At 35.8% G+C, this 12,809-nt stretch overlaps 1 protein-coding gene across 2 annotated transcripts in view; it reads right to left on the bottom strand.

Annotated features, from left to right (window-relative positions):
• Positions 1-1,213: 1,213 nt before the first annotated feature.
• PLEKHH2 (pleckstrin homology, MyTH4 and FERM domain containing H2) overlaps positions 1,214-12,809 on the bottom strand; it is a 64,164-nt gene continuing 52,568 nt past the window's right edge. The window contains exons 24-30 of one of the 2 annotated variants that reach the window (XM_075042816.1): positions 11,844-11,941; positions 11,326-11,467; positions 10,435-10,580; positions 8,732-8,861; positions 7,781-7,867; positions 5,935-6,072; positions 1,214-4,820 (exon numbers count right to left, since the gene is read on the bottom strand). In XM_075042816.1, coding sequence (XP_074898917.1) covers positions 4,638-4,820; positions 5,935-6,072; positions 7,781-7,867; positions 8,732-8,861; positions 10,435-10,580; positions 11,326-11,467; positions 11,844-11,941 — 924 coding nt within the window. In that variant the 3' untranslated portion in view covers positions 1,214-4,637. The remainder of the gene's footprint in view (positions 4,821-5,934; positions 6,073-7,780; positions 7,868-8,731; positions 8,862-10,434; positions 10,581-11,325; positions 11,468-11,843; positions 11,942-12,809) is intronic. The other variant, XM_075042815.1, reaches the window with a different exon arrangement.

The raw sequence follows: 12,809 nt of genomic DNA, 5'->3' as shown, positions 1-12,809 counted from the left end.
AGGAAAGTGGCCTCATTCATAATGATTAACTCAGAATTAATTTTAACTGTTCTTTCTTCCTTCCCCAAAGAAGGCTTATGTAACTTTCTACAGATCCTAAATAATACTTGTTCTTTAAAAAAGAGTATTTTTCTAAGTTGTAACTTGTATAATCACTCAGTTTCAGTTCCAGTAGCTTTCATATGGTTATTTTCGTCTGCCAGTATTTACTTCAGGTTTTTACATGGATCTTCTAAAGTTTTTGCTAACCCCCTATGGAAACCATGGTCTTGCTAATTAAAATCCAGAAAGAAACTTCATTGTTTAGTGTTGTACTGTGGCAGGTCATGCAGATGCCTTTCTAAGTGCATTTCTTTCAACAATTTCATTTCAACAGAATGTTTCTGTTGTCTTGGTATATGAAGCCAGTGCTGATCTATAATCAGCAGTTAGAGGTAGTAAAAAAACCCTGGCCAAAGCTTCTCTTGCTCTGACAAAGACAGCAAAACTAAGGTAGGAATTGCTTCTGGCACTGATCTAGGCATATATTACTGCAATAGCAGGAGTGCAAGACTAAAAAGCAAAGTATTTTTATAGTGATTTACTCACTGGCAGAGAGGTGACTAATCTCGAAGATGCTGCAGTACTAGTCTGAGCTGGGAAACACAATATAAGAGTGTACAATTAGTAAATTGTACTGAAGTCCAATCTGGAAATTAAATTGGAGTTTTCAGTATTTTAAGTTTCACCTTACTCAGTTTCATTTCCTTTGCCCTTAGAAACTGTAAAAAAATACTTTTGTCTTCCTAATTCATTATTACTGAGTTACTAATCACCATAGTTAAAATTCACTCAAATTAATGGATTGCACTAAGCTGCATGGACTATTAAAGCTCTACCTAAAGCTTTAAGTGGTGCATTCCTTTATGCAAGGATGACTTTTTTCCTTCAGGAAAAAAAAATAAAACCTGTAACTGTGTGAGTTTGACAAGGAACTCCAACATCAAATGCCTACCAGCCTTCTTTTATAGGGAAATATATGCCTCTATTTTAAATTTAAATATAAACCAAATTTAAATCTAAAGTAACAGAAAACACTAATTTTGTGGATTGTATTAAAAACTGAAAGCTTTATAATTTTTCTGCTGTACTACAGGAGTTAATAGGTCTTGCTTGTTTTAGAAATGAGCAGTTTGCTTACTAATACTGCTGCACAAAAATTGACAAGGCAAAGTGAAGTTCAAGTAATATATTAATTTACACTGCATTCCAAATACTATTTTTAAATCAGTGCGATTGTTTATACAGTTACCAGTGATTTTTCAGTGATTACCAAGCTCAGATTCATTGACCATTTAAACTGACTGTTGATACTGACCACTAGCTCAAAGCAAGCACAAAAGATGTTCTGAAGTTCATAATAGCAGGTGAAGTCTCCTTGCATGTGCTAACACATTAATTCCATCCTGAGAATATTTTTACAACCTAGGTTCTGCAAGCCTTGAGCATCAGTCCCAGAAGTCGCTGCTCATTTGACAGCTCCCATTGTATCATCCCTGCTAAAGATCAGAAGGTGAGAAACGTCTAGTTCCTGCCTGGGCTTTAGTCATGGATTAGGTAGCAGGGTATGAATTGTTTTGGTGGATGACTCAAGGTTAAAACTGAGATGTGGAGCACTCATGAAGCTCAGACTGGGTGGGGAAGGCAGAACAGATATTTGCCTGGACTCTGAAATTTTCCGATTTGCTGTCTTATGTTGTGTGGTATCCTCTAAGTAGCTCTGGAGCTAGACTAACATGGAACAAGTTCCCCTGAGACTTGCATAGCTGTGTTAGGAAGTGTGCTTGCGTGTGTAGGAGAGTACTTCCTGACTCAACTTGAAGAGAAGTGTCTGCTTGACGAGGTTACTATCACTATGGAAACCTCACTCTTGCTGATAAAATCCTGGAAGAAACTTCATTATTTAATGTAGTATTGTAACTGTTATTCTGAGTGCATTTATTTCATAAAAATTAACACAGCATTTCTGGTAATGTGACTATATGGGATTAATGGTGACCTATAATGAGCTGTTAGTGGTACTAAGTCTGGAAAGTGCTGCCAAAAAAGGGAAACTAATGCATTGCTTCTGGCACTATGATGTAAGGATATACTGCAGCAGCAAGAACTTAACACTAAAAAGCCAAGCAATGTCTAGAGGCAGGAAGGTCATACTCTACTTCATAGATTGTATACTGCTTTATAAAACAGCTGTTTGTAAGGCTGTAAGTGTTAATGAAAACTGTTTAAAAGACATCACCTGTATTGTGTATTATGTTGTTTCCAAATTTAACAAAGATTTAAAAACTACATGAACAACCTCAGTAGCAAAATGCTCCACTTTTTTTGCCTTCTAACGGAACCTGACCTGCCACATTGATTTAAAACTGGACAATTAGGAAAGAATTACTAGCTGGAGTGTTCTAGGTTGACAGTTACCATCATTTCATGGTGACATGAAGATTTTTGTATTTGTAAATTGAAGATTCTCATCATTGTATTTGAGAAGCTTTAGACTATGACCCGAGTATAACTGATGTAATAGCATCTGTTTGAATTTACAAACACCCTGCCTCCCTGAAATCTCTGAAAGTTATTCTGCTGATTGCAAAGGGATGTTGATTCCTAACCCAATTTCACTACGGTATCTGCATTACTTCATGTGGGGTGCTGCACAAAAAGATGCTGCAGTTGGTGTCAAGGTCTCTTGTAGCTTCCAATATGCTTTCCTTGATGATGGCAGATTGGCCGCCCACTAGGAGGTAAACGTCCTGCTGCTGGCCCTGCTTCATGGAAAGAGAACGATCTAGTGCCACAGTGACCACCAAAGGGTGAAAGTTACCAGGAAGCTCTTCCTGTACTGCAAATGTGAAAGCATCTGGATATAGTATGTTTGTTATTTGCTTGTAATTTTCAAGACAAAGCATTGGCCCATAGTACCATTCATAAAATGGTGCTTGAGTCCTGCAATCTTAAGTAGCTGTGGCAGGACTTTTGAGAGCTCTCAGAAGAAACATATTTAAGAAGTCAGCTTGCCAATTTGTCTTTCCAATTTTTAAGAGCATGATCCTTTCACAACCTGTATCTCCCTTCCAATCTATTTTAATTCTTCAGGAGGATACTCCCTACCTTTCATAGAGGGCAAACAGCTGAAAATTCCTTTTCTCTCAATATGAATATGTGTATCTCATAAATGTTTAAATGTCATAAAACAAAGGAGATTTTCAACCTTCAAATATTAAAATTAATCATTGTGAAATTACTTCAGTTGTAAGTAATTAAAACAGATGATGAGGGCTAGCAGTAAGGGATTCATGATCCATGATCATTAGCATGAGCAGAATTGGAAGTTGTGAAAAGTATATAAATCAGTGACTTATATTTGACTACCTTCTCTATGGTTGGACCTAAATTATCTATTAGAGTATGCTGCTGATCCATTTCAGAGCCTGGAGAAGTGGTTTATTTGCATGGAAACAAAAATGTGAGAATTGGAAGAAAAAATGGGTGTAATTTCTATATATTTGACCCTACATAGCACTGAGAATTGCAGTTGAAAAAGGCAACTGGAAAGTGGTCCTAGGTCCAATAGTGCAGAAGCAGCATTATGTCTTCTGTGTGCAAGAGCATTATATTAGTATTATAGTATGAAATGTACAGATACAAATAAGAAACAAGAAGTACAACTTTTACAAAATATTATTCTGAATCAATGTATATACATTATACACATTATACATAAATTTCGTATGTCACATATGTCTCCAAGTTTATTCACAACAGTTCAAGCAATGGCTTTCTGTGTTATTCTTGTGTTTTGGATTGTAAGTCATTCTTGCATCTGTATTATATTATTGTTCTGGATTAAAGAAGAAATTAGGTACGGGACCTTGTTTAACAAAACTGTACTAAATACAGTGCCTGTCCAATTTAGATTTTTCCAAAAGGCTGGGGCAGAGAGGAATTATTTAGAAATTTACCAGACCAAGGCTGAAGATGTGCCAAGTAAAATAGCTATATCACAAAGGCTAGTGTGTATCATGAGAATACTCTTTAAATTTGTAATAGTTACATGATGTGCTTCTGGGTTTTTTTAAAGGAGAAACAATTATACAAATCAAACAGTTCATTCTTTTTAGTCCCATAGTGCTTGTATTGCAAGTAAGGACGGGTGCTGGAAGTGGAAAATGTTTTGTATTTGACTGTTTTTTAAACAAAAATTCCTTTTCAAAATGAAGGTTATACAACTTGTATAATTTTGAAAAATAGAGGTGAAGAGTTGAAGACAGTTTGGTCCCTGAGTAAGTATCTGGAAAACTACTAAAATCTATACAATTGTTCCCAAGGCCACCTTTCCCCATCACTATCAACAGACACATTTATTTCTGAGCTGTAGGCACAAGCCACCACCAGTAAAGCATAATCCTTAAATTGGCTCATCATCATTCCAGTTCAGGCCAGGGCTTTAATTAAAGGGGTCCTCCTTTTATATACCACTGAAATGAACGTAAACCTGTCTGCTTTATGGACTCACTTATGCTCTACATCTTGTAGGTCAAAGTTTTCAATCAGTGTAGAAACCCTCTAACAAATATTCATTATCATTATACATAATCATCTCATAACAAAGTGGGACATTTAGTTGGTCTGTTGTTTGCAAGAAGGGGCTGACTCCCCATTTCCTTGAGCTTCTGTCCGCTTTGAGGTGTCAGTAATGCTGGAGCAGAGAGGTGATGAGCAGCTCCTTTCAGCTGATGAAAGTTGTTAATATAGCTGGCAATCAGTAGAGTGATCTCAAGAATCTATAACAGGAACACACAAAACTCTTTGAAAAATACAGTGATGTGTTTTGACTGCTGAAAAAATAGCTAACTTTTAGCAAGTGACAGTCACCAACTGGGAAAGTAGTTTTACTTTATCAAACAAATTAATGATGCGGAGAGAGGAGATGCCTAACAGAACATTTTTCTAGTGCTCCTTGCAAATAATGTAATGTTATTTCCATCAGTATGCTAGATACTTTGTCTTCCACAATCTTAAATGACTCAAACAGATGGCTTCTTTCACTTTGAGAGAGATTTTGAAGTCTGAAAGATCACGCTCCTAGAAAAAACTTTCATGATGTGTTCCCTCAGTTTTGCTAGAAAATACCTAGTGGTCAGAGAACTAAAGATGCTGGTAGATAAAAGGAGTAAAGACTTCTGGGAGCTTTTTACCATATTTTCTCTTTGCAATCTACACAACCTTGCCTGTAAGGGCACAATCTGAGGGGAAACTTGAACAAATGTATTTTACTATGCTTATTTGTATGAAGAGTCATGTTTTGGCCCAAATTTATATGTGGAATTTTGTATTATGTTTCATAAATTGTTCCGACTAACAGCAAAAGACTTTGAAATCTTTGCTTTTTAAAAAAATCCAGTCAATCTTACCCGTGAAGGAGAGACTCTAACTTTAAAAAGCATGAACAATTTCTTTACCAAACATAAAAATATCCTAGGATTTTTAAGAAAATTTAAGAAAGATTTTTTTTTTCCAGATCTTGTGTTCTACAGTTCCACTGTAGAACACAAATGCACCTACTTAAAAATTATCTCTGGTGCTGATCAAGCAAACAGACTAGTTTTTAGGTACTGCATATAATTCCTGTCCTTAATAGCCTTCTTTGTCCTTCTATGAAAAATTTGGAATGTTATTGACAGGGACATGAAAAGAAAACGAACACATCAGTATTGTCACTGTTAGCTCTTATATTACTAATTGTCTCACTCTCTAAAACCATCTGGCAAAAGTCAATAATCTGAGAATGCTAGGAATAAAGAAGGTGTTTCATCTTTCACATCTGTTAAGAATTACCCCCTAGAAAAAGTAGAAAAGTAGCAGATGGTAGGAAACTGTTTCAGGTAATATACCAACCTTTGGTTTTGTCATGGCAAAAAGGTGTTTTTCAGTTGATTTGTCCTTTGTCTGAGCATTGTTAACAACCAACATAAAATCATCCTGATAGCCTCCGAAAGTCATCAGACTCTTATATGCATATGTAACTGTTAATCGCTTAAAAAAGAAAACCCAAAAAACAAAATGCAAAACTATAAGCAGGACAATGCAGGAAAAGCAGATTATGACAAATACTTTTGAAAATATATTTGCACATGTATTTTTCCAAATGTTGTTGTTAGCCTCTTATGAATCTCGAAATTAATTGTAAATTTTGGGTTAGCTTCATTCAGACCTTCACTATGAGAAATTTCCATTGCAGATGATAACTCTTGTAAGTTTGACCTCTGTTTCTATTCCAGATTGATTAGATCAAAGATATTATAAGCAGGTTTCAACTCAAGTGTGTAATTCAATTTACACAAATCTTGACTGACTTTGAGAGAAGTTAATCTTAGGAATTCCATTTGAAATCGAAGCAGTGTCTAAATAAAATAAATGGCAGAGTATCAGACATCTAAAGAAATTTAACTCCAGGACTTCTTTTTGTGCAGTGATGTAGGCTGCGTACACACAAATGAAATTAAATTCTGTTCTCTTTTTTTTAACATCTCTGATGAAACGTAAATGCTCTTCAAGGCTCCTCTGCTTTCCATGCCTCCGCTCTTATTGTTCATTGTTCAACACCACATTAGTGGCCTTTGAGTCTATGATTAGCATTTAATTTATCATTACAACTTATATTAATTTGCTGCAGATGTTCACATTTAAAATTCATCGTAAGACAATATTTGTACAATAACTGACTTAACATCCTTCGGTTTCTAAACCTCTTTTTGCCCTTATTTCAAAATAGTGTTTTCTCTACCCCTTGCAACATTTCTGATACCCCTGATCCTTCTTACAGAAAATCAGAATATTCCCTGGAAACTGAGCATTTCTTGAATAGCAAGTAATGCCTGCTGATATTGTAAACTGACAGTGCTCTGCAGAAACGCCATAGCTAGCTCTATGAGCACATAGCGTTTATAGAGCTTTCTGCAGTCTGATGCAAGCTCATTGTGTTTGTTCTTTGAACAGAGCTGCTGTTTGCTCTCCTCATGTTCTTTGTTATTTCTTTAACTGCAAAGAAACATAATGAAAAGGCCCATATCAGTACAATTATAAAGTTGATATTTTAATTTTCTGATAATATTAGCACTTGCTAATAGCGCCATGCCATTCTGTTTCTTTGCAGGATATAAATTAAAGAAGGGATCTTCTCAGGCACTGCTTTTTTACACTGATTACCGCGAGTCGTTTTCTGTGAAAACTTTTATTGCAAATCAAAGAAAAATCAGAGTCTAAAATGACATAATTAAATAACACTGGGTTATATTACCTACTATTAAACAAAAATAATACAATGAAAATAACAATCTTTTACAGTAACTGCTCTTTGCAGAGTGTATGTATTATGAATAATAATGGAAAATGAAGTCTCCAGGAAAAGAAAATTAATGTTATTGTAAGAACTGTAACTATGGATGTCCTGACATCTGAATGATTAAAACATTAACATTTCATTAAGATATAAAAACTGTATCTGATAAACAAAAATAAATTCTGTGCAAAGACTTCATTACTTATTTCTATTATTAGTGCTACTATTATGATGATAACATTAAAGTGTTTTGAAAGGATTTAATTTTTGTTTTAAGAGAAAGACTAGATAACTTAGCATGATAAGCTAATGCCATCTTTTATGTAGTATGGTGGTGAATCTCTCCATATACTCACTATTAAAATCTACTTTGACCAAAATTAAAAAAGAAATTTCACTCACCATAGAGCTGTAATCTAGGATGCTTATGCCATCTTCATGTACAGCAAACCATATGAAGGACTTCTCAGCTGAGGATGTTGCTAAAGGCTACAAAGAGAAATGTTCTTTAATTACGACTTCAAAATGAGGCAGTATGTAAATAATTATTAACTCTCAGCTATTACACAGCTCTCTCCATCCACAGATCTTACTGAAATTTACAGTGGGAGGGAACTGATGTAAAGGAATTGAAGTAGCTGCCCAAAGCTACGTAGGTGGCCAGTGGCATAACTGTGAACTCAGCTTAATGCTCTTGGAGCCTCCCTTAGTGCTTAGTCCAATAAAATGTATAGTCTCATTAATAAAATTTAAAAAAAGTCAGGTGTTTGTTCACTAGCATGTATGTCTACATATGCAAAGAACAGAGTGCTGATAAGCAATTTTATATATATATACTGGGATTACCTAATAAAACATAAGGGGTGAGGTGACAGTTCTGTTTAACATAGCTGTTGAATCAAGAGAATTAAGATAATAGTGTTTTAAGAGAAATCGAGAGAGGCCAGCACAGAAGGGACCGCTCTAAACATCCTTAACAACATTTAGTGTTTCTGCAAGGTTCAACTTTCACAGGCAGTTAATGATGCCTCTTCTATATTCTACTAGTTATCAGGTATAAAAAGCCTGAAACAGAAAGGCTATCTCAAACTAAGATGTAAGAAAAAGAAAAGATACCACCTAGATTAATAATGTAAACCAAGCAGTAAACGTATTGGAAAGTTACTATTATGGTATACTTAGTACTATGGCTATTACATTTCATCAGTATATGGCTTAAAAAGTTTGTAATTTGACAAAAGATTCAATCAGCACATGTATAACACACTCATTTTCAACAAAAGGGTATTACTATTTGCCAATTGTATTTATATTAAAAAAACCCCACCACTCAAACTCAGTAAAGTTTCTTACTTTTGCTGCAAACAATTTAGCACCAAAGAAAGACCATTTTCTGGCTACAGTGAGATAAATGCGCACACAGTCTGCAGCACTGTGCCCTCGGAGAGCCATCCATCTTGTAGACAATCGCTGACAAAGCTGTCTGTTGAAATGAAATATGTGATTTAGTTATTGAAAGGAATTTAAATGCTTACCCATAGCAAGTTTAATGAGCAAATAAGAATCCATTTGTTAAAATGATAATTTAAGTTAATACAACAACTATCACTTATATGGTATTACATAAATCCAAAACGGCATTTAATATTTTTATGCACATGAAAATTATGAAGTATCTTCTAATTTCTGCAACATTATGATTAAATATTGATGTAGCAGTTGCAGTATAATGGGAAAAAGTCTAGGACAGCTTTTAATGTGTCTCTACAGATAATCAATCTACCTTTATCAGTACTCAACAGCTATGCCAGTTGTCATTCCAAAAATCCATCCAGCTTGGCACATATCTTTACCTGTGGCTAGTAGCAGATGTGGAAGATATGGCTTAACACTACTCTTTTTTAGTGTATCTGGGCGCTACTACCAAAAAGGGTGCTTCTGATGCATGATGTGTTCACACTGGCTCTATTCTTTTGCGGCCCTATGGTGAGTTGGTTCAATAAAATGATCCTATGGAAAACTAATCCTCCAAAAAAACCCACCCCAAAATACCTTTCTAGCACACTGACCTGCAGGAATGACTCACCTGGCAGCCACAAGTTTATTAGATGCGGCCCATGAAAAGGGAGGGGGAATGTGTAGTAAAGGAAGATCTTTCACTTGCAGCTTACTCTTACTGGAAGTTTATGAAGTCAAACTGCACCCTTAGCAAACGAATACAAGCAACACGGCAGGTATAGAGTGATTCTTTCCCTGCCACAGACTTCCAGCTCTGGCAATTGGTAGTTTAAGGACTACCTGAACAGTTCAACAGATGTTTGACTTATCCTCCATAAGTTATGCTATTCTAGGACCTCTTATACTTTGTTCTTTGAAATTAATTGCATAACTTTGTATTTGTTGTGTGTGTATTTCTGAATGTCCCTGTTATCTTCTGACTATGTAATAATGTTACTTTGTGAATATGGTAATAGCTTTAAACTTTCTCAACCCTGTAGTGAAGAATGATGCTTAATGGACTTCAAAATTGCTGTATCATTGACTTTGGATAATTTATTACACTGTTCTGCTCTTCTTCATGTTAGTAGATGTTGACTGAAAAGACTTGCAGGTTATTCATTTTAAATTAAGTAATACCTTACTAGCAAGTCCACTAAGTGAACATATTGCCAATGTGACCAGCTGCCAGAGATTACATATTTGAATAGCAAACACTCAGATCGGTCCACATGTCCTTTACTTTCAGTAGTTCTTTAGTCTGTGCACAGACTTAGTTTGGATTTGCTCAATAAGAAAAGTAAGAATTTCAAAATTGCTGGGTTTTGTAACACTATGTAGTAACTTGTACAGCTTTTGCTGGAATGCGTGCTTAATGATGGTCCTCTGTTCAGATTAGAAATAGAAGAAATGCGTTCTTCAGTTTAGTAAGAAAATGAGTTTCAAACACAGGTTTAGGCAAATATGGCAAAACAGTAAGTTGTACCTAATGACAATTTAAAACTTCCTCATTTTACTCCTAGATTTCTAGAGAATATGAATTGCAAAATACATCTCACCTTAATTGTTCCTCTGAACAACCATGCCTATATCTCTTAGGGTAGAATCTCTCCAAAACTTGTTTTAGTGTTTGATTGGACTTGGACTGAGAAGTGACTTGCCCTGCTGGAGTTGAGAAAGGTCGTTCAAAATCTCCAATCTCTACCTAAGGGGAAGACCACAAAGAAGAAAATTTTCTGTTACTCCAGAGTAATTTTCTAGCTGGGTATTATGAGCTATCTTTTCCTCTGTCTTACCAAGTATGAAATGAAAACAGTTTCTCAATTAATGTATACTTTTCACTGATATAAAAGTCATGCAAGTAATTTTATGTTTCTTATTTTATATTTACTATGGAAAAAGATAAATATCAAGTATAAATTGTACAATTATAATGTTTACTAGTTCTGCTCTGAGATTGCTAGATCTCCAGCTGACACAAACCAGTTTAGATTTATTAAGTAACACCACCAAATAACTTTCTCAATAACCTTCCCTTAAGCCTTATTTTTTTTTTAAATAAAACAGATCTTATCAAGACCATGTCTAGTAAAGTTAGAGTCTTAGGTTTTCATTAAACAGCTGTTACTTTGGTGTATTAACTTGCAGAAATCATATAAGGAACAGTGAATGAAGAAATGGTACATGATGACATGATATTTAATCAAAGAGGGCCTGACTGTGTAGGAGGTAAAGCACATTTTATCTGTAATGGTGCCAACAGCAGCATATGCTGTAAAGCATTTCCACTGAAGTAGAGTTAGCCTTACACAACAATTCCAGTCTATTTCCTGCACTATCATCTGTAAAAGGTGGAGGTCACTTGACTGTCAGGCAATCCTGGACCAGTTTCTTTATTCTGGTTTTCATCTGTAAAACTGCTGTGTGAGTCATTAATGCACAGGGATTACCTGAGCTAAAAGAGCTGTCAATTCCATTGCTAGTTCTTTGTTTACAGGGAAAAGTCCATTGACTATTTGATCATTTGTCTGATATACTAGCAGCAGCTTCTCTCTGTCTGTTTCCCCATGGACTTGAACTGAAAAATAAAGCCTACAGAAAAGACAGAAAGTTATTAAATAAAGAAGATAGGGAAATGCATTAGCCCTGAGGATTAGCAGTATCGGCTCTGAATGTGACATGTTTTTGTCAGCATCAAAACACATTAGCAGAGCAACACTTGTACTTGAACCAGTGGACAAATATTTAATTTCAGTCTTGCCTTTTTTTTTTGTTTTGGCAGCCCTGCTCACCTCTTAAGAACTAGAAAAAATTAACTGTATTTTTTTTAAAAAGTTCCCCAGTTACACCCATTTACTATTTTTGTTGCAAGCTTTGAGTGAGCCAATATATTTCAGATGAAGAAACTCCGCAGAAATTAAAAACAGATCTTGGGACAAGGCAGAGATGTTATACTTGCTAAACAAACCTATTTTTGTAAGTAAGGCGGACAGTCCTTGTGCCTTCGCATTTCCCAGGGTGCTGTTCTTTGGAGGCTTGCTCCCATTTTGAAATAATGTCACAGATCTAGAAGGAAAGCAATACAAAACTGACTTTGCCATGTATTCCTCTTTGAAAACACCTTTGAATAGAAATTGTCAAATTATTTCAATATCTTGTACCTATTACATATCAGAAACATACATAGCTCAAATTATTAACTTACTGAAAAATAACTTTACTTGCATTTCTTATTTGGAGCATTTAATAATTAATGTTTTTGTTGTTGGTTTATCCTGCAACACACACACACACACACACACCCCACCTTTGGAAATGAGCCATAACATGCTTATATGGAAAGGCCAGGTACTTGATTTAGCAGCAGCCAATGAATGTGTAATTATACAGAGTGAGTTATTACATAATTAATCAAATGCCTTTCATAGAATCACACAATCATTTAGGTTGGAAAGGACCTTTAAGATCATCGAGTCCAACCATCAACCATGCCCACTAAACCATGTCCTGAAGTCCCTTGTCTATGCACTTTTTGAATACCTCCAGGGATGGTGACTCAACCACTTCCCTGGGCAGCCTGTTCCAATGTCTGACAACCCTTTCAGTAAAGAGATTTCTCCTAATATCCAATCTAAACTTCTCCTGCCACGACTTGAGGCCATTTCCTCTCGTCCTATCTCCACCCACCTGACAGAAGAGACCAGCACCCACCTCACTACAACCCCCCTTCAGGTAGTTGTAGAGAGCGATAAAGGTCTCCCTTCAGCCTCCTCTTCTCCAGATTAAACAACCCCAGTTCCCTCAGCTGCTCCTCATAAGACTTGTGCTCCAGGCCCCTCACCAACTTGGTTGCCCTTCTCTGGACATGCTCCAGCACCTCAATGTCTTTCCTGTAGCGAGGGGCCCAAAACTGAACACAGTCCTCAAGGTGCAG

The sequence above is a fragment of the Buteo buteo genome, chromosome 12, assembly GCF_964188355.1.
Source record: "Buteo buteo chromosome 12, bButBut1.hap1.1, whole genome shotgun sequence".
Classification (NCBI taxonomy): Eukaryota; Metazoa; Chordata; class Aves; order Accipitriformes; family Accipitridae; genus Buteo; species Buteo buteo.
The sequence above is the reverse complement of the archived record's forward strand: the minus strand, read 5'-3'. Positions and strand labels throughout refer to the sequence as shown.